The 23,971-nt window shown below is 32.4% G+C and overlaps 1 protein-coding gene across 1 annotated transcript in view; it reads left to right on the top strand.

Moving 5' to 3' along the window:
• LOC108559628 (cyclic nucleotide-gated cation channel alpha-3-like) overlaps positions 1 to 23,270 on the top strand; it is a gene marked incomplete at its 3' end in the record, with an annotated part of 49,514 nt that extends 26,244 nt beyond the window's left edge. The window contains exons 3-7 of the mRNA XM_017916962.1: positions 20,841 to 21,011; positions 21,093 to 21,408; positions 21,475 to 21,656; positions 21,727 to 22,368; positions 23,256 to 23,270. Coding sequence (XP_017772451.1) covers positions 20,841 to 21,011; positions 21,093 to 21,408; positions 21,475 to 21,656; positions 21,727 to 22,368; positions 23,256 to 23,270 — 1,326 coding nt within the window. The remainder of the gene's footprint in view (positions 1 to 20,840; positions 21,012 to 21,092; positions 21,409 to 21,474; positions 21,657 to 21,726; positions 22,369 to 23,255) is intronic.
• Positions 23,271 to 23,971: the final 701 nt, after the last annotated feature.

Genomic DNA, 23,971 nt, shown 5'->3' with positions numbered 1-23,971 from the left:
TAATTAAATTAAATAAGAAAGGGTGAATAAAACGTAAATATATTTTATAATTTAATAAATTAAAAATACAACTATTTCTAACTTCATAAATTTACCCGGCGCCTCCACCATTCCAACGTATGCATTTTGTGACCATATAAGGGTTTAATTTCCAAAGTGGACTATTTATAAATCTATACATTTAGAAAATATAAAGAATTTAAATAAGTTTTACGAAAATAATAAACTAAGAAATATTGGTCTGTAATATTGATACATACGTTTACATATGTCATAGAAAGATAATGTATAATCGATGATACAATACAAAGAAGTATACAAGACATGCTTCATATGTTGTAACATATTGCGCAGAGAATCGAATGTTGAGAATATTGATATTGTGTTTTATATACAGCAAGCACACAGCGCTATCATCTGCACCAGTACGGAAACATTCCACTCCACTGCTTGGTATCGTAAATATTGTTATGGAAATCAAACACTTAAGGAAACTGTAACAAGTTGTTTAAAGTTTGATGAATTTAATCATTTTAAAAGCTTAAACTTTATTGACTGTTGTACATTTTCCACATAATATTCTTCATTATCTATCCGTGATTGAAATTGTATAAAATTAAATTTTAATAAAATTGTTGACAGCAATTGGAAATGTCCAATTCGAATTCGAATGTCAACTAAACGTATTAAATAACTCGCATAGTATGTATAGAAATATAGTTTAAAATTTAGTTTGTTTTTAAAATATTGAAACCGGACAATAATGAATCCGGACTATGCGAGGTATTGTTGTAATGAGTATTTAATAATATATTTTCTTTGTTGAAGATCGAGTGTAATAAAATCTAAATAAATAGTTAAGAATTTCAAAGTTGGCTGATATTGAGCCAAGTTCGTCTTTGAAAAATAGTTTAAAAATTAGTTTGTTTTTAAGTATTGAAACCGGACAATAATGAATCCGGACTATGCGAGGTATTGTTGTAATGAGTATTGAATAATATATTTTCTTTGTTGAAGATCGAGGGTAATAAAATCTAAATAAATAGTTAGGAATTTCAAAGTTGGCTGATATTGAGCCAAGTTCGTCTTTGAACATTGCAAACTTTTATAGTAAATGTTTCGCGGCTTTACGCCTTGCCGATCAATATTTATCAAATTAACGGGCTAATTAAAATTTATGGCCCTGGTAGGACCGCATAGTAATTAATATTTTCCGGTAACCGAAGGGATTTTCACGGCGAGCAAGCATTCGCCGTCCTTGCGTGCGCCCATTATTATTTTTATATAGAACTTTTCTTTCATCTTTGCGTGGTCTAGCGGAAAATTCCTTATGTAACGCCGATCTTTTCTTTAACATCCAACATCCACCGCTAGACATGATTGTTTGTCATGAACGGGCTTAAATCTCTTAATTGTACATTTCGCGTGGGACGAATGGGATCGGATTAATAGCATCGATCCGCGTCTCTGAACTTGCGGGATGTAGAAGTTATCCATCCAAAGAAATTCAATTGAACGTATTCATGTATTTATGTCTGTTTTCTGTATTCTTTTCGAAGAAGATTATTTGCGTGGGTTTCGTGTGCTGACTCGTATCGATTCAATTTCGCGTCGTGATGTTCTGTTGAATTTCGGATGCTGCTGGGATTCACTTTTCCGTGTAATCTTTTGATACTCTTTTGTGCTCTCCAAAACGGAATTTAACCAAAGGGGCAGGTGGAAAACAAAAGGCACATCTGAATCACTCACCCACAAACCCACACACACAGAACGTACACTGCAGCGAGTTTTGCAGACAAGTAGTTCCATCATTTGTGAGAATCACGTCCTAATCAAGCACTCGGTTTCGTCCCACCATGCTTTCACCAACCTTTCAACGTCAAAAGCTGTTACTTACGTCACGTGCGTTTGCTACACAGCACGACACTAGTAATCAAACGAGTGGCTGCTGTTCCGTTGCTTCATGGAATTACTTTTACAATTCGTTGACGCTTAAAGGCTTCTTCCTCATTATAGGCATGGTCAAAAGACAAAGCTTTGAATTTGCTTCTTTACCCGTAAGAGGCTGAAGATTACTGTTCACAATCACGCAGAAATACAATGAATTTAAGAAACGCTGATTATAATTTAATAAAAATAAATATTAAATTAATACTCTTTATTGCAACAGTCAAAACCAAATTATATTCATAACAATCACAAGTTTATTCTTCATGATCTGTATCTAAGGATTTATGCGTTCTATATGTTATATAAAAATCTATTTTATAAAGATGTTGATCACATCCTATTTGAAACACATTTTGTCTGTTATTTTCTAAATTATTATTTTTTACTTATACAGGTATCCCCCGACTTACGAACTACAAAGGGTTGTTCGTAAGTCGTAGGAATTTAAAAAAATTCAAAATATACTTATCTTACAACACTATTTTATGGTTTTTACTTTTATATATGTTAAATTCCGTATTACTGACTGCATAAATATGAAAAATAGATTAAAATAAACAAAATACTTACTTACAAATACTTTTCAATGTAGACAAAAGAAACAAATGCAACAAAAAGATAGTACATCTTCCAAAAATATTATATTTTATTAAAGAAATTATCAATTTTTTTTGGACAGTTATTTCTTTTATCACTAAATATCTCCTTGTAACAAGTTAGAGCTTTTAGAATTTTGTTCGTAAGTCCCGAAGTTCGTAAATCGGGGGATACCTGTATATATAAAATAGATTATAGAACCTTGAACAATACTGTTTTTTTTTCTATTTATATTGATAATCCATCATAAATTAGAATATTACATTGTTTTGCTGGAATAATAATGAGTGAAAAACATGTTAGGTAAAAAGTATAATAATGATGTCTTTTAAAAAGAAAAACTGACGCCACTTACGTGTGACACTATATTTCTTATTTGCACCTGTTGATTCATTGATTTTCTAATATTTTGGTCTTTTAGTACATAGCTTGGACGACCATTACTTGCTACTTTTTTGCACTAATATATTTGTCAAGTCTTCGGATCTCTACTCTAATAGACACCATCAATCAATATTCTGCCATTTTTTTTGTTGCAGACTTTCTTCTTCTAAGACATACACATATTTAATAATCTTCTATAATAATACATTTTTTAAATTTATAGTTCTTTTATCTAAAGCAACTTAAATGCTATTGTGGCATTTTTGACTTTTTAGTAATAGAGAAGTATCAAAGTTATTGAAAAATTGCAATTTACTAGCTGAATATGTACATAAATAGTTGAAAAATTATCTAACCATAGTTACTATTTACATAATCAATTCATAATAAAACAGAAATAAAGTGAGTAAAATATATTTGCAAGTAGTATTACAAAATGTCTTATTGACATATCAAATACAGAATTAGATTATATAAGTGAAACTATGTTTTCAGAAGTAAAAATTACTTTTTTCCAAGAGCAACCAATATTGTGAATTGCGTTTTTTCAAATACATTGGAACCTCGCTTAACGAGCATCTTGCATAACGAGCAAAATGAATTTTAAGAAAAATGACTTGTTTAACGAGCGACGTTTCGCATAACGAGTGACGATCAGACGAGAAGTGAGGGATTGCGCGTCTGCTATATTACTTGTACTTGTACTTGTATACACATATTATGTGTATTTTTTAATATGTTTGACTGTACGAGTAAAAATCCGGAAATTTTGGAACGGATTAAACCCATTAAGCGAGGTTTCACTATAGTTTTAAAATACTGAAATTGAAATACTTTTTTACACTAAATTCATATAGTGCACTTCGTTTTATTGAAGTTTCGTTATCAGAGATAAGTTAACATATTTATTTATTTGTAAATAGAAAAGCTTTAATTAATTTAAGAAATTCGAAACATAAGTGTACCTAAAGTGATTCAATTAAAAACATAGCCCAATTAACGATGATTATAACAAATTATAATAATTTAATTAATTGCAATTGTATTAATCTATTTGAATATTGTAAACCCATTCGAAATTGTATCTAAATATAATATATTTATAAATTAAATATAAATTTCATATTGAATTAAAAATATTCTTATAAACAATAACAAAATAGGATGAGAAATATTATTTATGGAAAACATTCACTAATAAAAATAAAAAATTAAGGGCAAAATAGGTACACATTAGTAAACATGATTCTGTTTCCTTTATTTTAGTTTTATTTTTATAATTAGACTCGTAAAAGAAGTGAAATAATCAAAAAGTTATAGACTAAATGTTGTACTTATGTATGTCATCAAATTTACTGAATTTACGTTAAGTTATATTTGTTTTCATATAAATTAATTAATTATTTAATTACTAGGTTTTATTTTATCTGCAAATATAAATTAATTGTAATATATTGGATTAATTTGAAAAACAATGTTTGCACATGTTCAACATTGCTGCTCTAAAACAACAAATATATTTGGTTCGATTATAATATTTACACAAATTTTGAATGTCCAGCATTCATTTGCAATCATTGATCGATTCATCATTGTTTCGTATATGATAAGGAAGAAGAAATAATAAGAATCCTTTGGATTTATGTCTATCTGACGTTTATTACGGTTCGAGGAATAAATTCGAAGGGAATATCATCGAGATACGTCGACGTGGCGTGAAAGTGTCGCCACCTTAGGTTTCGTGAAAAATTCGTCTGTGGCCTCAGCCGCCCCCCGCCCCACAATAAATCAAAAAATTTGTAAGGAAATAAATTGAAATCGTACGTTCACTCCATGACTCCACATGATTCCCTCTCCTTCATACACACGCTCTCAACATATTATTATTTTTTTGTTGTTGTTATTATTATTTTGCAATTTTTTTCTGGCTCGTTTTTCTTCTTTCCCCCTGAGGGCCAAGATGAAAATGGAAAAGCACTATTGCTAAGCCAACCCTGCATACAGTAAACACAGATTGCATTTAAATATTCAAATGTCGAATTCGAAATTTGCCGCCGTATATAATATGCCTGGCAGCCTTTATATTATTGAATCACATGCAGAAGTTGGAAGTTTAAATAGAATTTAATAATGTACTAGCATTTCGGAGTTAATAATTCCGCGGATGGATGTGGCGTTGAGCTGCGAATAATTGATTCGCATGATTCTTACGCTTTGTGTTCGCATACTATTTTCATTTTAAAACATTTAATTATTAAAGTTTTAATGGGCTATTAAAAAAAATATTCCTAACAAAATATTAATATTCGTAAAAGAAATTCGTGCAACATTGCAACATTGTGTTCAATATTTTCCTCCATTCTTTATCTCTTTTGAAAGGATTTCATATTTTTAACTTATTTAATTAAAATGGCTTTAAATTCTATTTGACTGGAATGAACACGGTCAACAGATACATACACATTTTTGGATTATGTTTGAGCAGTAATTTACATATTTGAGTGAAAAAATAATAGATTGAATGAATTGAAAAGATGCATATGTAAGCTGGACGTTTGGGGATGCAGCGAGCATTCATACAATCCTGTGGTTTCATCCATTTGGCTGTAATTCACGTTCAAATTTGAAAAATGAACAGTCTTAAAAGTAGTGTTTTCACATTTTAGTGATTTTCTCGGAAACAATAATAGTTTGAATGAATTGAAAAGATGCATATGTAAGCTGGATGTTTGGGGAATATAGCGACTATTCATACATTCCTGTGGTTTTATCCATTTGGCTGTAATTCACGTTCAAATTTGAAAAATGAACAGTCTTTAAAAGTAGTGTTTTCACATTTTAGTGATTTTCTCGGAAACAATAATAGATTGAATGAATTGAAAAGATGCATATGTAAGCTGGATGTTTAGGGAATATAGCGAGCATTCATACAATCTTATGATTTCATCCATTTGGCTGTAATTCACGTTCAAAGTTGAAGTATTACCAGTCTTAAAAGCAGTGTTTTCACATTTTAGTGATTTTCTCGGAAACAATAATAGTTTGAATGAATTGAAAAGATGCATATGTAAGCTGGATGTTTGCGGAATATAGTGAATTTTCATACATTCTTGTGGTTTCATCCATTTTGCTGTAATTCACGTTCAAAGTTGAAAAATTAACAGTCTTTAAAAGTAGTGTTTTCACATTTTAGTGATTTTCTCAGAAACAATAATTGTTAGAATGAATTGAAAAGTTGCATATGTAAACTGGATGTTTGGGAAATGCATATTTAAATGTTTAATATTAAATACTTCAAGGATTAATAAATCTGATTGACATGAAAGTTTACAGAAAATGTTTGTTAAAATATGTTTTTTTCTTCTGTTTTATTAAAAATATCTCAATTTATATTACTTATATTGCAATATACTAATTAATATTGATTTTTTTATTCTAATAATGAACTTATTAACTTTTATGCACGTACAAGAAAATATAACTTTTTTTTAATTAGAAATTAGTTTTTACAACTAATACGATGATGTTTTTAGTTTCATCGTGTCGTGTGTGGAAACCAGCTGAATTATTAAAATCGTTTAACACTCTTCGCTGAATTCTCAGGCGGACAACAATTCTAGTTTGCAATTAATTTTTGATGCGGATGCCGAGCTGCGAAGATAAAAACGATACGTATATAACATTAATAAACGAAATTAGCAGTATAGAGTACTGAAAAAAAGTAATGTAATATGAATTAATGATATATAATATATATATTTTTTTTTATCAAAGGACCAAAAAATTAATTTAGAATGTAACGTACATTTTTTTTTGCTTCTTCCCCCTGCCGTTTGTTTGTTTGTATGTATGCGAAAGGCAATTAAGGACAAAGTTGCATGTTTTTTTTATTCGTTTTCCACTGCAACATTAGGTTGGAAAATGTAATAATACTACGGCACGATTAAAATTGATTACGTTGCAAAAATTTAATATGTGTGTCGAGGTGTGTTGTATTATTGTCCCGAAACAGACTGGATTTTTTTTATTTGCCTTTTTTTTTCGCGATCCGTGCAAAAACATATATTGTACGAGGACTAACGAAGGGTGAAATATGTCGAAATGTATTTGTCAGCATGCGTTGGAGGATATATTTTTTGTTTTGTTGGAATAGTGGAAGGAAAACTAAATAAATCGAAGCGGAGGAAATAATAAATGTTGGATTCAATTATGTGTCTCTTTTGAGGTGCATTCAAATGGGTGGGAATTGATGAGAGAAGTGTAGCATCGTGATTGATTTACATATCCAATGCTGCTGCTGCTTTCTCCATTCCTCTTGTTCTTTCCTTCCTTCCTTTTCCATAGATTCTTGCAACTTCGATTCTCGCATCGCGTATATTTAAAATATTCATTAAAATGTTTTCACTTGCCCTCAGCGCTCGCGATTTCAATTTGAAATTTTCATTTCTATTCTATGTTCAAAATGTATAAAAGTATAAATGCTCACTTTGCGAGAAAAGATTTTTTTTTGGTATATGGAAAAGACAGTTAAAAATCGATCGGTTCGGTGAAATTGACTGAGAAATAGTGTTCAATAGCGGAAAATACACAGAATTCTACCAAAATCTCTTTAGTTATATAAGTAATATAAACATAAATGTACAAAAGATTAAGACTTATAAATTTAAAGTCTTAATGTTTTCTACATTTAAAATAATAAAAATACAAAAAAATATTTGTAATAATAAATAAAATGTAGACGAAAATTAAACTTAAAACTTAATAGGGGAAATTCAGTAAATCTTAATAACTTTACATGCAAAATCTGATAAATTTTGAGATAATATTTATAAATAAACGATTCTAAAATACACTTAAAATTTTATATACATATTCAACTTTGTTTTACTGTTTTTTATAAATATGTTTCAAAACAAACTTAATTTTAATTGAGCAAGTTAAAAATAAATTCTAAAAAAATATATCGTTTTTATAAAGACAAACAGTTAGGTTTAAAAGTCTTCGAATAGTCCGCTTTTACTATGTGAGATATTGCCTGTATATATTTTTACTTATTTATTAACTTTACAATACAGAAAATTTTAAAATTTATTCAAAATTAATTAATTTTACTATTTGGTGTCAGAAAGAAATCAGAATTATAAACTAAGCAAATATTTTGCTGATCGATAAGATTTAGTACATGTTGTTATTGATTTTGGGTTTAACGTTCTCAATGTACAGGTATAATTAGACAAGTTATTAGTGCTAATTGGGCACATGCAGAATATATTGTAATAAGCCCATAATATGTTAGTATACATATGAATGCTTATAGTATTAACAAGTTATATATGATTATAGAAATACGCACACAAATTTGAAATGTATACTTAGAGCTTTTACATAATGAGTTTTTGTTAGTTATTAACTGAAGAAATACTGAAAACATAATTCAATACTTGTTTGAGGATGTAAAGAGTAGTAGTAGGAAGTTATTGGAGAAAAATATTACATTAACTTTTTCTTCAATAATTTCAGACGAATTTGATTAATTCATCTGATACAAGTTTTTCTTGTTTGTAGGCTGAATGGAGAAAATAATATAATAAATTATATTATTAATATTTTTCAATCATAAATAATAAATTATTGGTATTATAAAACTATCGAAAATTTGTGAGTTGCAAACAATTAATTTCTACTGATTAATCGTCACAATAATCAAATATTGTATTATTCGTTTTGTCGCCTCGACTTGCAGTTAAAATGTTTTAATTATTACTAATTGCCGTTATTAATTAATATTTTAACATCTGCCAGATGGTTTGATCATAATGACTGTGTAATACATTTATTAATTGGCAGGGAAATAGGAATTTATAATGAGATTGATTATGCTTTATGTAAATAAATAATTTAGACCTTTGTATGATTCAACACAATACATTTCATTTATTATTAAAATTATCAATGGAATCAAACAAAGACAAACAGTAGTGATGATTAAGATATGTTTTTTTACATTTTTTATCAAATAAATATGCTTAGAAGCTAATATCTTTGATTTATATACAATATTATATTTAATGGAGTTTCTCAGACTCCACGCGAGTGTAACGGAGGGTTAAAATATGCTTAAATGATACGTAACAGTACATAATATTAGATTACGTTCAGTGATGCAAGAAAAAAAACTTCTATGCACAGTTTATATATATTATTTTGGGTACATTCCATTGACAGATTTAATTATGCGAAGACTGTTTGCTTTTATTTGCTGTGTCACGAATAAAATTCTCCAAACCAGTTGCGTAGATGCGCTAAAAAAGAGCAGCTTTACTCTTTTTTTTCTGTCTCTCCCTTTGTTGCTGTTGCTTTTAATTAAAACCGAACGAATTTTAGGATGGGGAAAAAAAGTGGAGGCCGTTTTGCGTGCGTTTGCTATTGGTGTGGGTTATGAGGGACGGTTTGTGTATGTGGGAGAGTGTCGTGCGCATTAAACCGCAGATTAAACAAATTACTTACGACTATTAACTGGCCAAATGGATAATTAATTACGCCCAATAATTATTGATTAATCGTCCCCTTGCTGGTGTCTACATTAATATAGTACATGCGCTATTATTGTCAACCTACAGATTGAATCGGTTAAGCTTTTAAGTAGAGGGACTGTTGCGCTTTAATGCAAGATGATGATGACAACCGCATAATGCGTCTAGGTAGACCAGCGGCTGCACTTGATAGAGGATAGGTTTGCGGCTTAATGTATTTAGAATTGATTTGGTCACTGGCGATTCCAATTATTCCTGTTGAACTGTTAATATTATCATAACAGATAAAATTACAAATTATAATAAATATAACAATATTTGTTTGAAGTATAAAATCTTTTAGTCTGTTTCTATCATTTTCCAGTTTCTTTAGATATGTTTGCATTCTACTATGAACAACTTTAATGTTTTTGTCTATTGTGTGCAAAGTTTTAATGAAACAATCAAATTATTTAAATTAATTATTTATTTTCATTGTTTTTCTGTTAATTTTGAATTCAGAAAGACAAAAAAAAATGTTTCTTATCTTCATTGGTTAAAATTTAACAAAAAAAAACATTTTCATTCTTATACAAGTTTTTTTATGATTATTGAGCAAAATATTTCTGGATTTTATAAAGAGAATACGTTTTTGTGTGTAAATGGATTGTAAAAGCAGTTGGGATAAAAGCTTGACGTAAATGATCCATGTCAATGGTTTGGCCATTAGTGGTGGATTAAATGCCTCATTAGTGCTTCGATTAATGGAATTTATGTCTGTCATCATATAAGAATGAATGTATATAACTATTCAGAAGTCTCTTATAATCATTATCTGTTGTCATTTGATGACTTCGCATTTGTGATTATGTAAAAGTTATTTTATTGATCAATTTTGAACAGTAATTGTAAACATTTAATTCTTAATTTTCAATGGACTTTAAATATGTTTCTGCACGTATTTTTGTATATAATTTGAAATTAACATTGATAAATTGTTAATTGATGAATTTTTCTAGTTAAATAGGAAATTGCATCCAAAAATTATAGCAGATTCATTTTTGAATTAGAATTTCTGATATAGATGAATTAGTAGTTGACATAAATCATGAGGATGATGAAATAATAGAGGTTCTCTGTGTTTCTTCTGATTTGCTGGAAGAAAATCGTAGAGATGATGGCGAAAAGACAACCGCTCCACTGAAAGTTTAATAAAAGAAATGGCTTGAACCTACGAAATAAAAAAAACTGTTTTTCTCTTTGATTATGAGATAAATAGAACAGAAGTTTTTCTACTTATACAGGTATTATGAAAATAGTGAAACGAAGATATCGAAGAGATGCATATAATTTAAATTGAAAATTTTGAAATAAATGATATATTTGAATTTAACAAATACAGCAATGACTCGAATAGTGCGGGTAATTGGTTGCGCGGACTAATCGAAGAACTGAATACAGCATTACCGCGTATAATGTGAAAAACTAAATGCTTACAAAAAGAGAAAACTATATTGCATCCGGATTGATTAGTGTATCATAAAGTTTACAAGTCTCGCATATTTTCTAAGCATTAATCACATACAATATCCATGATGTAATCTTAGTAATGGTTGTTGGTTTTTAAAACGCTATATTGAAAAAACGGTTTATTCAAAGAAAATTATATAAATCTATAACTGTGTATTTCCAACTACTCTCAATCCTCCGACATTTGCTACCTATCTAGTGTTTAGAGACCATCTTCAAATTTGTTTAGTCATCATGAAACATTACTACTTTCCTGAAAAAATCTTTTATCTCCAATTTCGTTAAGCAGTTTAGATTCGAAAATTAGTTTTTGAAAAAGTCGGTTTTTGTTCAAACACTTAATCTTAAGATATATGTAGATATACGAATGTATAGCAATGGTTGCAAAATATAGTTATTTGTGCTAAAAAACTATTTCATACATGATTAATCTTCAATTTGCAGGGTAGTTCGTGCAAAAAAGAACATAGAATGGATGACTAAATGTATCTGAAGATTGTGTGTCAAATGCATAGCAGTGAATCGAAAATTGAAACAGAAATAACACAAATTCATCATGTGCTTGTCATCGTGCGACTTTCCACATCCGTAGATTTAAAAAATATATACGTATATATTACACAATTGGAATAATCGCATATTTTAGTGCACAAAGCATTCGGGATTGAATTAATGGTGTTTTCATAATTGAATCTTCCGACGAGGAAGGGAGATGAGAGGTTGCACAAGGACCGGGTTTTGTAAATGGCACGCAATGTGTGTGTGTGCCTTCCACGTCAGGTGTATTGCGGATTTGGGAGGCGGCGTTTGGAACCGGCAGCGGCATCCGATTGTGTAATACTGCACTGCGCTATACGGAAACCCTTCGTAAACACACGCACTCAAACACACTCATACTAGTTTCGCATAAATATGAAATGACGCGTCGCGGCGCCGCAACAATCTACCCACAAATCCTACAAATCACGCAAACATTCGTTTCTGCAAATGGAAAAAATATATAAATATAAAAAAAAGGGAAAGGCCCGAAAGAAATAAAAGTAAGGAAAATAAAAAAAGAGTAGAGCTGCAGACGAAACTCTACACTAAATCCACTTTATTCCCTTTCCGTATAAATATAGCAGCCCGGCTGGTTAAATATTTACCCCAGAAAGGGACATTATTTTTAGATTAACCATTACAATCTTGCGCTGCTCCAAATGTAATACGTTTAGCCGAAGAACGCAAGCATAATTACAGAATTTCACTTTTAATACATTTATGTAAATTTATTTGCTGCTGCTGCTTCCACGAAACATAAGCACGAATATCGAATGCGCTCTTTAACGATTTCATTATAATTTGCATAATCATATTTATTTTCAACAATTATACAAATAATTAAATGCATAAAAAGTGTTTAATTGGGAACCGCTGCAAAGGGCTCTTGATCAAAGGCTTCTCTATCCAATTTATATAATTCAATACAAATATTTTAATTGCGTTCTCTACTCTTTACAATAAAATCGCATATAATTTTTATAATTTGTAAATATTTATATTTCACAACATTACAAATAAAATAATCATCACCATAACTTCATATGTTGCTATGATATAATATATACTTTATACTAATACTTTATAATAATGTTTTTCAAGTTTTATCAGTTTTGAGTTACTCAAATGGAAGCAGGCACATTTTTATATAAGAATCCCCCTCTCCTTGATTTGAAATAAAGAAAATCATAGAGCCCTTAACAACTATTTGCTGGCCCTAAACAAATTTTCAATCCTTTCGACTTACCTTGAAATTAATTGTATACAATAAATATTAGTATAAAATCTAAAATTGCAGCTTCAAATTAATTGAGTCTATACAAATTTCACAAATGAAGTAACGTTTTTATTCAAAGACAAAACTTTTGTTTAACTTTAAATTAATATTAATTGTGTTTTGACAAAAAAAAGTTTACAGGAATTGTAACTAAAATATCTTAGTGTATTCGAAGCAACGTAAATAATTAATTCCATCTTTTCTGCAGAATTCTTAGAAACAGTTAAATGAGGAAATACATAATTTGTGCACCCTTCCGAATAACCTTTCTCCCCAAAGATTTGTAAGGTTTAAAATGGAGGCAGCGGCGGTGGAGGAGGCTGATTTATTGTAGGTATGCGTACAATACGTGCTGCCAACGAGAGATTCGTTCGTTCCAGTTAAAATCTGTAAACTGTGAGCTTTTCAAAGTCATTCTTTTGTTACTTTAAATTCGCCACTTTAAAGTACAGATTTATGAAACAATCTCGGTTGGATAATCAGAGAAAATTTATAATTGCATAATGAATCTTTTATTAACAGAGATAATAAAATAATAATTAGTCTTTATTAGAAATTATTAATATAAATTTAATTTTTAGTTTTAATAAGACATTAAGTAAATATAGAATAATATTATGACAAAGGAAACGTCTATGCTGCAAAAATTATACCATATACAAGTGAATGGTTTTAAAGCATTGCAATTCCTACTGAAATAGTCTAGTAATATCCGTGTGAATTTCTTTTCTAAATCTTTTCATTTTTAACACAGCGAAGAATATGTTAATATCAGTTATAAAAGTTTTACGTATATTGATTTAAATTTTTCCAGAAATAAACATAACCTTTAACCCTTCGCGGACTGAGCAATTTGACTCGCTCGGTCAGAACCTGTACTACTATATATTGGCATAGATTACGCCTCCACAGTGTATAAGCATAGTTTTCCATTATACAAAGTTGGGCGGATATTTCCGCCGAAAATTATAATATTATTCAAACATTTGAAAGACGCATCACAATTTGACTTCGATTTATTTAACACTTTTTAAAATTTGAAACCGGACTGATCGAATCCGGACTATGAAAGGTATTGCTAGTTATTTGTTTGTTAATATTTAAATATTTATTATTATTATTCGATAACCCATTTACGTATACGTATGCATGTTAACAGTAAATCTATAATTAATTAATTTAATCTAATTGCAGTGGTGAAATGCGTTTAAACAGAAATGTTGTTAGTTTAGATTCCAATTAGTCATGGTGACAAGGGTGTAATTAATAAAAAGGCTTCTAATTTAGAAACATAAACAAGTTGATGTATAAATATTTGACATTAATAAATAGATAGAAACGAGATGTAATTTATTATTGGACAAAAGGGGGACAAAAAAAAAACTGAACGTTTTATAAGATTTGATTTGATATTTCTGATGCTGTGCGAAAAGCATTAAAACGGAAGTAATCCGGTAGGTTTTAATTAAGTTTTGGATCCACTATGTAGGTCATAACAATTAATTCCGGATTACGTAACGTCGAGGTGATCGTTACAGCGGAAGACGAGCAATATGTTGCTCTGGATTTGGAGTGTGAGAGAAAAAAGAGGATAGTAATTGGACAGTCGTAATAACAATAACAATAGTTATTGTTATTACCAGTCGATACCGTGCTTCATTCTCTCTCTCTCTCTCTCTGATGGGTTAGTCCGCTGTTTGGCAAATTAAGCCGAGCTTTATTAATGAGGGATCGAGAGGCGTCGCGGCGCCGTTGCCCGCTTATCGGACCTATTAAGATAACGTGTTCGACCGCCGGGCCAATGCAGATAATGGGGTTCATTGGTTAAAGCGCCGGCACCCACATATAGCACCGTTTCTACCTTCCCTCCCCTTTCCCGTCCTTCTGCTTGCATTCAATTAATTTGAGTGCAAAGCCTCCCCTCTGGAATACCACGAAGAGAAAAACGGACGGGACTAAAAAAAACCTTCCACTCCATTCTCGTTCCTTTGTGTTGTAGTTTGGTATAAAACATGCCATCAAGTGCCGCCATCTCAAAATGCAAACACGATCGTCGCAGTTCGATAAGTTACAATTTTGTACAATTTAATATCCTTAATGTATACGGCACATACATGTTCGTTATTTCATATAGTCATACCTCGGTTAACGTTACCTCTAAAATAATAATATAAATATTGACAAGATCTTAACTAAAGTGACCGTTCTTATTAGATAATCTAGGTTGAAGGTTTTTCATGGAAATATTTAATGAAAAATATATTGAAATTCTTAAAAGATAATAGAGATGTGATAATGTAACCTTTGAGCAATTGTAAGATTCTTAATCAAAGTTTGGCACAAACTATATACTTGTACCCAAGGCCATCGCCCACTGTGCTAAATGTACGCCAACGTTTTGGGGCGGTAATTTTTCATTCTGTCTCATGTATTTTCTTATGAATTGGGGCGAATTATTCTGTGTACTCTCACATAACAATTGTGAAAGAGTGGTCATCTGGAGAAATATGAAGGAAATCGATTCTCTCCAACAGAGATTAAGAGATTAATATGTCTCGATACTTTTAAACAATGCAGGCCCATTGTAGGGTGTTATGTGAATTTATTAGGTTTATGGATGTCGAGTGTAGATGAAAATTGAAAAGCGCTTTAGTAATTTATATATGGGGCAAATGCAATTAGATGTTCCGAAATGGGAGGAAGCAGAAGGAGAAGCAGTTGAGAAGAAATGGTTGGTGGTTGGAAGGGTTTCGGTGGTTGGGAGTTCGCGTGACGAGATCATCGCCTGGGGCTGCGGTGGCGTCGTCGTCGTCCTTATGATCCGCGTTACAGATTATATTGAATTATTCGAAATTGCAGGCTAGTATCCTAAACGGATTACGTTCACGTCTCGAGACTCTCACTGGCGATTGGATGCCAAAACTCCAATAAACACAGAGTAATAGCTCTCAGGACTAATGCACTTTAATCACTATCGCCCAAAGTGCGATAAATTTATTTGCGAAGCTCGAGCATAATTGGAAATATCATAACGTCGGATTATGTGTGAACCTTCAAGGAAATGTAAGTTCATTGAAGTTCCACATACCAAAGCAATCTAGAATTCTGATGAAAATTCAATACTACAAACGGTCTCTTGATTAGAAATTGGTTTACTAAAGTTTACAAAGGGAGACCAGTCGAGACTTAAATTAAGTGTAAGAAAATCAGAACTGTTGTTAATCAAACAACTAGTTTACAGGGCACCTTTGTGTGTCTCTTTTAATATAGTAATACGATGGTTATGAGTAGACGGTCATTTTTTCCGGTTTTTTTTTGTTTTCCCGGGAAATTGAATACAAATAATCGAATCTAGTTAAAAGTGTCAAAATTTCAATTTGCAAATTGAATTTGCATATTTTCAAATGCAAACTAAATCATTTTTTTTTTTGTAATATTTCTCATTGCAACAATGGCTTACCCAAGCCATTCGTAATTTACGTTTTTGGAGCGTCCAACCAACAACATTCACACCGACTGTCCCACATCAAATATTCAAAATCCGATTCCCGTCCCATGAATGATTCACCGTTGTCCCTGTACCCACGTACCCTTATTTCAGCTACCCTCGTCCGTCGTCTTTGCTTATTTTTTTATATACTTCGCTTTCGCTCAACGCTTTTGCGACCTAATAATACCGACTGTAAATATTTAAAAGCCAACCAGGTAATCAAACCTGGTGATTGATCCTATCTACAGTCGCACTTTAACACGTTCATTCCCTCACCCTTTATTGATTATTATTGAATTTATGCAATTGTTTGATTTGATTTAATTATCCTTTCTAGTTTGTTGTTTATCAAATGCAGAGGTACACGTGAATAGACTTCGGGAACTGCAATTCTCATACCGCAAATCGTAAGCGGATTGCGTGTGTGCTATACTTTGTATTTGTCGATATATATTTAACGCTATTCGTTAGACTGATTTAAGGGCTTCCATAAAATTAAACTTTCCTATTTACTAAGGTTTCTTTATTGTGTATGTTAATTGCACTGATTATTTGATTTATTGAAAGATCATTAGGTAATCAATAATTTATTAATTCAAATGAATCACTCATTTTATCACTTGTCAATAGGTAAATTTTGGTGATTAATTCTATTCTTTGTAATTTTAATTGATGATTAATGTGTTTGATCGAGTAAATAAAGTAAAATTCACTAAAAGTTTGTAAAGCTATTCATTTAATGATTTGATCTAGTAAATGATTATCAGTGACTATTGACAATCACCTAATAGCTTACACCTCTGCGGATACATACGTTTGTCTATTGATTGACACAAAATAATGGATAATGGATTAATTGCACTGATTATTTGATATATTGAAAGATCATTAGGTAATCAATAATTTATTAATTGAAATGAATCACTCATTTTATCACTTGTCAATTTTGGTTTTGTTTGATTGTGTAAATAAAATAAAATTCACTAAAAGTTTGTAAAGCTATTCATTTAATGATCTGATCTAGTAAATGATTATCAGTGACTATTGACAATCACCTAATAGCTTACACCTCTGCGGATACATACGTTTGTCTATTGATTGACACAAAATAATGGATGTGTTGAAGCAAAGCCCTTTTGGCGTACTCCCATGGAAACTACACCTACAGGTGATGTTCCGTTAATTACGTACAACATTGTCACATTTCAAATCTGAAATCAGCGCCTCTTTGTCGCGCCATCCCGAAATAGCCAATTCCATTGATGAGGACGGCGGCATTGCGGCGAATTTCCGCAATCACGATTAAATCCAAGCATGTGAAATATTTGTTTCAGGCGTACACTGAAAAAGATCGGACAATTTCGCAACTGAAATATGTATCGAGAGGCGGCTTCGCTTGAACAAATGAAAACAAAAAATAAAAACGCAGAGAACACTGAAAAATAAATTTCCAACATAAAAAAAAGTCTATAAATTGCGCATAGATTGGACTTTGATGTGAGCGCGAAATGTATGTGAACGACAATAAAAAAAAACAAACAATGCACGAAAAAAAACAACACGTATAGGGTTGGATGTGTCAGGAGCGGGATAGGAGCATTTTGCAGTATGCAAATGTACGTGTCCTGGAGGGAGAACGAGACGGAGAGAAAATGGAAGAAAAAATGAGGAGGAAACGTTGTTGAATTATTGTTTGGGGCTAATTGTGCGATACTTTATACGCTTTATTTTCGAAATACGCGATTCGACTCTAATGGACGTCGCACGCGAGGGATTAATTCTACCCCTGGGTTCCGCTTGTTCCACAAATCGCGCATTACAATAAATCGGCATAGAGCTCAATGTAACAATTATACTCTGATTGATCAAGCATTCTATCTATCTATAAAATATACTAGAAAAAAAAATATTTACTTTCCATTGTATAATCTATAACCAAATTGTAGAACCTGTATAACATTGCTCAACAAATATTATGAATTATAACCAATTAGTTTACATTATGACTATGATTAATATAACTATTTAAACTTTGACAACTTTTATGAAGTATTTCTAGTGTTCTCAGAAAATATAATAGATTGAATGGATGCATATGATATCTGGATGTTTGAGGTATGTAGCGAATTTGCTGTGGTTTCATCCATTTGGCTATAATTGAAAAAATGAAAAATTAACTCCCGGAAAAAAGGATTGAATTCACATTTTAGTGATTTTCTCGGAAACTATAATAAATTGAATGAATTCAAAAGATGCTGGATGTTTGGGGACTACTGTTATGTAAAGAATCATATATTATATAATGTATTTATTAATGCATATATAACATAAATAATGAGTCACAATTATATTTTATATAATGTTACTGTGAAGAACTAATGGAATGTTATATAATGCTTCCATAAAGCAAGCAATTCATCTTCAACTTTTACGTAGGAAAATGGAGTTTCGGATAGACACATACTATATTTTTGTCATATGGCCAATCAATTTCTGCTATTAATCACTCAACTTGACAACTTCTCTCGTGTGTCCATCGTAAAGCTCATTTCTTACACCACCTTATTTCTCAAGAGATTCTTATCTAATAATATATGAACTATAGGCGTATAGTCGTAATAATAATAGTTATTTTTTGTAATTATTTTAACTTGTTACATTCTTCTTCTAAACAATGAGATTTCCTTAATATTAAACTAGCGGCATCCGGTCTCAGAAGTTATTTTATAATTAAAAGTAAATAATTAAATTAGATTAAATAATTTTAATAATGAATAGAATTATTGGTTGTAAGCATGTACTTTTGTAGTCTTTTACTGTATTTGTATTTGTAATATTTATATTTCCAAACCAAAACTAAATGATTGGTAATTTTAACTTTATATTGATTTAATATATTATTAATATCATATTTAATTATGTTAGGAAATGCGAATTACATGTGATTCAGAACGCAGGAAGTAGAAATAGAATTATACCGGATGGATTGAAAAGGAACGGGAATTAATTTAAATGCAGTTATTGCGGATGATCCTGAAATGATTTGCAGTCAGTTCGGAGAGCACCGGTGGGAAATTTAAATGAAATTAATGAATGCAAATGAAGAAAAAAGAAGGTGCGCTTTTTTCTTCCTTTCTCGCATCTTCGCGCCGCCTGGAAAACATACATTTCCTATAATTAAATTATGGTATTCCAATTAGAGCAGTGTCGGAAATGAAAGATGTTTTCATATTAAATTGGATACTATTATAGCTTGTTGAAAGGTGTCGGTTCGCTACTCTCCTCGCAGTCGATTATTTCGCGGGGAAACTTGAAACGGCGTGGATAAATAGCAAACGTTGCCCATTATTTATGAAAGATGGTCTTCGTGAGGTCGTTCCTTGCTATTATCTAGATAGAGCTGAGATTCTTTTGCAGCCGTTCCCGTAATGACCTAGCAAACTTGGTCAAAACACAATCGCATCCAGAGAAATGGTCCCAGTTTTCTTAACGCATGTTTCACCGGCTTCGCAATCAATTTCGGACGCAACTTAATTAAAGCGACCTATTGATCAGTTCGCTTGCTATCATCAAAGTTATCTATCTGTTAATTGACGTTAATGTGTGACGCCATGTCGTGTACGCGATAGGCCATTCAATTTATTGCATAATATTTTATAGAAAATTCGCGGCGCAGCGTGCAATAAATTATGTATATAGAACGTGCACCTATATCCTATTGATCGTAATTCAATTGTTTTAACCGCAAAATAATAAAATTCAATGTTATACAAAATTTTGTAACTCAATTTGATTCAAAGTTTATTAATATTAGGTAATGTAAATATATTATTTTGATATTAGAAAATTTAAAAAAATATTATATAACTTGAGTTGAAGCAAATCTTTAATTAAGTTTATGAAAGAAATATGTATCAAAAAAAAATTCATTGTTGGATGTAAGTAAATAATCGATGTTTCGTTTCCTTTATTCGGTTTTCTTTTGTTGCGCGTGGATTTCAGGGTTTGTGTAATTTTATAAAATTTCCACTCAAATGGATAGATTGTAAGTCAGTTCAGTGTTGTATAGAATGTCGGTAGATTTTGTGGAGCGTGCCGATGCCGGGAGAATGAACTTTCTCCGACCCTCCACCAAACGAAACTATCGATTCTCATCATATCGAAAATAACCAAAGCACACTTTCTATCCTTCAGCCTGAAGTGTTTAGATAATTAGTATCTTACACGTAGCATAAGCAATCCGCAATCACCTGTAAATACTGAATTCAGTAATGCGGCGTTATTTATCAAACGGCCAGACATGCTATTCGGTCCGACTCAAGGATTTATTGTGGCCGCGGTAATTGCCCGGGGAATAATATATAATTAATTGGCTTTAGCATTGTCTGCAAGCACTTTCCCTCCATCATTGTTCTGAAATTGCTACAAATGCGGGAATCAAAAGACTCTGTTTGTTTTATATTTAATTCTTCTCTCCTTTTCAATTAACTTCAAAGGTTTTATGATTGATTGCGCGAACGAAGAATAACGTTGAGATTTTTTTTCTTTTTTTTTTTTGCAGGTATTATTACAAGCGGAGGAGCCCGAATGGTCGGCGAAAGACTGACGAGCAGTGGTACCCGACTGGATGTAATCTCACCGGTACAATCAGCCCCAACGACTGTAGGACCCAAGTCTAGTACTGAAAGTGTTCATAGAGCCCTTATGTCTGTATCTCGACAGAGCCTTTTAGGTAATTTCAAAAACATCAATTCTTTCTTTATGCACGTAGCAGTGTGTCGTACTCTTCCAGATATAGTAAGTTGTAAATTAGGTATGTCAAAGACCAGGCAACCAGTGTATAGCAATCCACCACGGTACTTCTCGGCATCGCACGATAGTTTGGCGACGTCTTATGGAACGAGGGCAGCAAACGTCAGTTCAGCAGCCAGCGAACTGGATCTGTCCAGGAAAGCTAGACGGAAAGACCTACGAGGTAGATTGAAACTGCCGACGAACGTGGCTCTAGCGAGCTCCGGCGAGGCTCCGCTCCTTGGAGGTTGGAGAACTACGCCTGGATCGACTGCCGGAACGAATCCACCCTCATCCAACCACCTTAACTCCACGAGCAGCTGTAATGGCACAGAAAGGTAGGATCAGTCTGCGGATCTGAAGCGAACGCGTTTCATAATAATCTTCTCGTTCGTTGTTCGCAGTCGCTACGGTTTTAGAAGAGGGGAATCCATAAACTCGAGATTCAGGACGGGGGCGGCGAATTGGTCCTTCGTCTTTGATCCTGCGGGGAGGCTGTGCTACTATTGGTCTATGATCGTCTCTTTAGCATTCCTTTATAATTTTTGGGTTATCATATACCGCTTCGCCTTCCAAGAAATTAACAGTACGTGCGACACAATTTATAAAGTGTACAACCTAATAATTATCCGTTTTGTTTTTCTTTCTGTTTACAGGGGAAACAATACTGGTGTGGTTTTGTCTAGACTATTTCTCTGATTTCTTGTACTTGATAGACATAATGTTCCACTTTCGTACGGGTTACCTGGAGGACGGTGTTTTGCAGACGGATTCGACAAAATTGCGCAATCATTACATGAACTCGACGACGTTTTATATTGACTGTTTGTGCCTGTTACCATTGGACTTCCTTTACCTGTCGATCGGTTTCAATTCAATCCTACGCTCGTTTCGGCTGGTAAAGATTTACCGTTTTTGGGCTTTCATGGATCGCACGGAGCGACACACGAACTATCCGAATTTGTTCAGGTCCACCAGTCTGATCCACTACCTCCTAGTTATATTCCATTGGAACGGTTGCCTGTTCCACATCATTCATAAAAACAACGGATTCGGTTCTAAAAACTGGGTGTACAGTGACGCGGAAAGTGCTGACGTGGTCAAACAGTATCTACAAAGTTATTATTGGTGCACACTAGCGTTAACGACTATCGGTGACTTGCCTAGACCAAGAAACAAATCGGAGTACCTATTCGTCATTCTTCAGCTGCTCTTCGGGCTGATGCTGTTCGCAGCAGTGCTGGGACATGTTAGCAACATCGTCACGTCCGTCTCGGCTGGCAGGAAGGAATTTCAAGGTGAGTCGATGCATCTCCAACCGCTTTTGCTTCTTTTTTTCGTTACATACTTATTCTCTTTATTTGTCTGGTTTCTCGACACACTCATAGTTCATTGCGAGCGCCTAGATTTTCCATTAAGGCACTGCCAATCTGCATATTTCGAAATATGTACATCTAATCCATTTCGGAGCCTGTACTCCAGAGCGGCGGCCCACTGCTAAATCCTTATTTGAATACGAAAGACGTATACCGATCGGCAGATCCTTGTGGAAATCTATTCGCTTTCACTGCAAAGCACACAGCAGCCAGCCTGCTTACGGTGCCATAAGCGCAACAAACATCGACGAAGGTATACATATTTATATAATATTATACACACACACACACATTCTTCTTTACCTTTTACGTAACCTCAAGATATTGCAACAGCATATTAACATTCTTATTAAAAACGGTTTACTTTAACACCATTAAAAAATGAAATGAAATCATAATTTAATAATTTGATATTATTATTTAGTTTAGTTAATAAACTGACGTATAATAGGAATGGTCAAAACTAGTTCTCTGAAATTCGATTATCTTAATCCTATTACTGGATGCATAATCTAGTGAATGAAACTAAATCATTGAGCGTGTAATGGGATAAGGAGAGAGAACGTGTTCGATGTTTGTTGCTTCGCTTTGGAAACGGCGGCCTGCAGATAAATAACTAAATAAAAAAAAAATAAAGAAGCTCACAAGAGTTGGCGACGTCCGTCGCGACGCACCTCTGATTCATAATGATAGAACAGCAGGTTGCAAAATCCCGTGCAGACTGGAGTAGGCGTCGCGACGGCGGCCGTCGACCTGGACGACTGTTTACATGTATTTAATGACATCATGAAATTTATTAATGTTCGCAGACAACTCGGCAATATGTGAGTAGGCAAAATAACGTAATATAAACGTTTCACACATCGTTTTCCCACGACATGTGTAATGATTATATTATTTCCAAGTTTTCCTTTGCTCTGTCTTTATTTTTTATTTTCTATCTAATTATTTTAAGTTTTTTTTTACTGTCGTCTCCGATGATTTCATCATTTTCGTTACCATTATTTACGTTTCGTTGATTAATTTTTTATTTACCTCTTTATTTGTGGTGGTTGCGTTGTTGATTATTGTAATTTTTATTTATTAAATGTTGTTTGTCGAGTAACATACAGTTTTTTGGACAATGGCTTTTGTGTAGGAACCTCGTTGAAATACTACATAATAAAACGCTATGTACAATGGCCCAGGCAGTGTGATTCAAGTTACCTACCAGAAACGGAATAATTACATTAATGCATAGAACAACAGAGCCATGCACATAGAAATATAACATATATATGTACATATGCACAAGCATTTGTGTGTATGCACATTGTATCTATTGGTATGCGTATTGGAAATATGTGCAGGAATTCAATTTCATTACAGAATCACGCTGCCTCTTGAAGAACGTAATAAACTAGCACTCATTTCCTCCTATATTTTAGTGTGTGTACTTAAACCTCCGCAAGAGCCCCCCCGCAAAACACGTCGTAAAGCTTAATAAAACATGTTTTACACTAAATACCACACAAAAAAAATCCCT

The sequence above is a fragment of the Nicrophorus vespilloides genome, unplaced genomic scaffold, assembly GCF_001412225.1.
Source record: "Nicrophorus vespilloides isolate i.1.1-1 unplaced genomic scaffold, Nicve_v1.0, whole genome shotgun sequence".
NCBI classification, from domain to species: domain Eukaryota; kingdom Metazoa; phylum Arthropoda; class Insecta; order Coleoptera; family Silphidae; genus Nicrophorus; species Nicrophorus vespilloides.
This window is presented reverse-complemented; position numbering and strand designations above follow the sequence as displayed.